This window comes from Mandrillus leucophaeus, unplaced genomic scaffold (assembly GCF_000951045.1).
Source record: "Mandrillus leucophaeus isolate KB7577 unplaced genomic scaffold, Mleu.le_1.0 Scaffold60, whole genome shotgun sequence".
Lineage (NCBI taxonomy): Eukaryota > Metazoa > Chordata > Mammalia > Primates > Cercopithecidae > Mandrillus > Mandrillus leucophaeus.
The window spans coordinates 2,168,937-2,171,713 of record NW_012106475.1 but is presented as its reverse complement, the minus strand read 5'-3'; the positions used below and the strand labels follow the sequence as shown (position 1 = coordinate 2,171,713).

General features: G+C 41.7%; 1 protein-coding gene across 1 annotated transcript in view; it reads right to left on the bottom strand.

The window, feature by feature from the left end:
- Positions 1–63, bottom strand: part of CNIH1 (cornichon family AMPA receptor auxiliary protein 1) — a 21,270-nt gene extending 21,207 nt beyond the window's left edge. Inside the window, exon 1 of the mRNA XM_011999765.1 lies at positions 10–63. Within this exon, the coding sequence (XP_011855155.1) occupies positions 10–63 (54 nt within the window). The remainder of the gene's footprint in view (positions 1–9) is intronic.
- Between the last annotated feature and the right edge of the window lie 2,714 nt (positions 64–2,777).

The window sequence follows — 2,777 nt, the reverse complement described above, 5'->3', positions numbered from 1 at the left end:
CCTGCGCACCAGCCCAGCCGCCCCGGCGCCCTCTGATGGCCGGACTCTGCGTTGCACTGACATTGTCCGCACAGTTGATTATTTTTCCTTCCTCCTCGCGTTTATTTTTTCAACAAATATTTATTGAATGAGTGCCTAGTTTGTTACAGATACCGCGTTTCTCGCTTCACATACAAAGATGAATAAGATAGTACCTGCACTGAAAGAACTTAGTATAGTGCCGGAAATGAACACCTAAATAAATAATTACTTTATTGTAACTCTGTAAACGGATGTGTGTGGGATGTTCTGAAAGGTCGAAGAAGGACAGCCAGCCCGCCCGGGAGCATTTAGGCAGGATTCCTGCTGTAGGTGTTTCCTAAGTTGGCCTTAGATGAGGAGCAGAAGTTCTCCAGGCAAAACGAGGGTAGAACTGGCAGTCCAAGGAAGCGGTGCAGAATGAGGAAACGCACAGAGATGGAAAAAAGAAAAGAAAACTAAAGCTTCGTGTCTCAGGTGAAACCAGCAGCAATTCTGTATTAATGGAACATAAGTGCAAGACAGTGGTGTGAATTAGAAATGAATCAGCAAGGGATCAGATCATAGAGGGCCTTATATGCTTCATTACGGAGCTCAGACTTCTTATCCCATAAGCCCAAATTTTTCCAATTTTTTTGCTCACCACACATAACCAGAAAGATTTTTTTCATTGTAACCCAGTGGAATATCATACAGACAGCAAGTTATGAAGAGATGGAAATCTAGATATAGAGGCAAAGAAATATAGATATAACCAAAACAAAAATTTCACAAAACTGTACTAATGATCCGTAAGTACTTTCCCTTCTACTCTCTTTTGCTACTTTTTTGTTTTTAATACTGGTTGTAACACACAAAATAGATTCAAAATTGATTAATTTTCCATTACAACCATTTTTAAAAGAAAAAAGAACTCTATTAACTGCTGCTGATGGAAGTGAAAATCATTGAAGGCTTTTGAGCAAAAGAAGACTATGTTTAGATTTGCATTAAAGATCGTTCACCTAGCATATTGCATAGAATAGTTTAGAAGTAGGGTCTGTCCAGTGTTGTGCGATAGAATTTTCTGTGATGGTGAAAATTTTCTATACCTACATTGCCCAATACAGTAGCCACTAGCCACATGTGGCCATCGTGCACTTGTAAATTGTCTAGCATGACTGAGGAACCGAACTTTAAATTTCACATCACTTTAAGTAAAATGTGACTAGTGTATTGGACAGTACAGGCCTGTACTACCAGGATTATGTGGCACCTATGTGCAAATTATCAAGTTACTTTTGGCCAGGCACAGTGGCTCATGCCTGTAATCCTACCACTTTGGGAGGCCAAGGCAGGGGGATTACTTGAGCTTAGGAGTTCGTGACCACCCTGGGCAATGTAATGAGAGCTCATCTCTATTTCTTTTTTAAAAAAATAAAATAAAATAAAATCCAATAAAATTTTTTGTAAAGTTACTTTCTCCAGATAGACAGAGGCCCACACCAGAGTGTAGGAATGCAGGCTATACTTCAGCCCCACCAACCTTCTTGGCCAGGCACCCATGTGCAATACACAAACTGCCCAACTGTGCACAATGACCCTGATTAGAGGAGTGTTAGATTGGAAACAGGGGCCCACAGCAATGGTCCAAGCAAAAGTTGCTATGGATCTGAACTAGAGCAGTAGAAGCTGGGAAGGAAAGGGGTAAACATGTTTTATAGTAGTTGGGAGACAAGCTCAGCTGAACTTCATTAACTGGATGCCCTGGTGAAAGAGAGGAAGGAAGCAAATATGATTTGATTCAGTACTTCAGGCCACTGGGGCACGGCAGAACACAGCATTGGGCAATATTCATGCAGGAGAACTCACAATCTAATGAAAGGCAGATGCAGCTTCCTGGGCTGAGGGGAAAGAGAGTTTGCAAGGAACTACTCAAGCCAAAACATGAGATCCAACCCCCTTTTTCCAGATGAATCCCATCTACAACTTGGGAAATTATGTTTCATCACCAGATACGAAGAAATCCTACCTTTTGGCAACAAGCTTTCCTCCAGCTTCCCTTGAAATATATATTTTCCCTGTCTCGTGACTAGGCTAGCACCTTACCTCATAGAATGAAACTATCTCCCAGGCACCCATCCTTAATTAGAAGGGGCTACCCCTATTTCACCTGAGGAGGAAGAGGAGATTTGTAAGAGGAATTTTGCCTGCCTCAACCCCTACTACTGCGGTTACATAAAACCCAGGTTCCCCCACCAACTTTCTTCAAGGGTAGCATTTTAGGTAGTTCAACAAAGGTGTATTGAGCACCTGTTCTATGCCAGGTGGAGTGCTGACTGATTCACACAGTCATATAAGCTGCAGTGGGATGAAGCCCCCTTCACATATTACCAGAGCACACAGGTCAACTTTAGACTTGTGCTGTCTAATATAGGAGCCACTAGTCATGTGACTATTTAAATTTAAATTAATTTAAGCTGGGCAAGGTAATGCACAGCTGCAATTCCAACACTTTAGGAAGCCGAGGCAGGAGGATCGCTTGAGGCCATGAGGTTGGAGGCTTCAGTGAGCCATGGTTGCGCCACTGCACCCCAACATGGGTGACAGAGTGAGACCTTGTCTCCAAAAAAATTGTTTTAATTAAAAAATAAAAACAAATTAATTAAATAAAATTAAAAATTCACTTCCTCAGCTACACTAGCCATATTTCCAGTGCTCATATTTGCAGTATTCAATAGCCTCATGTGGCTACTGTATTAGACAGCATAGATATAGGA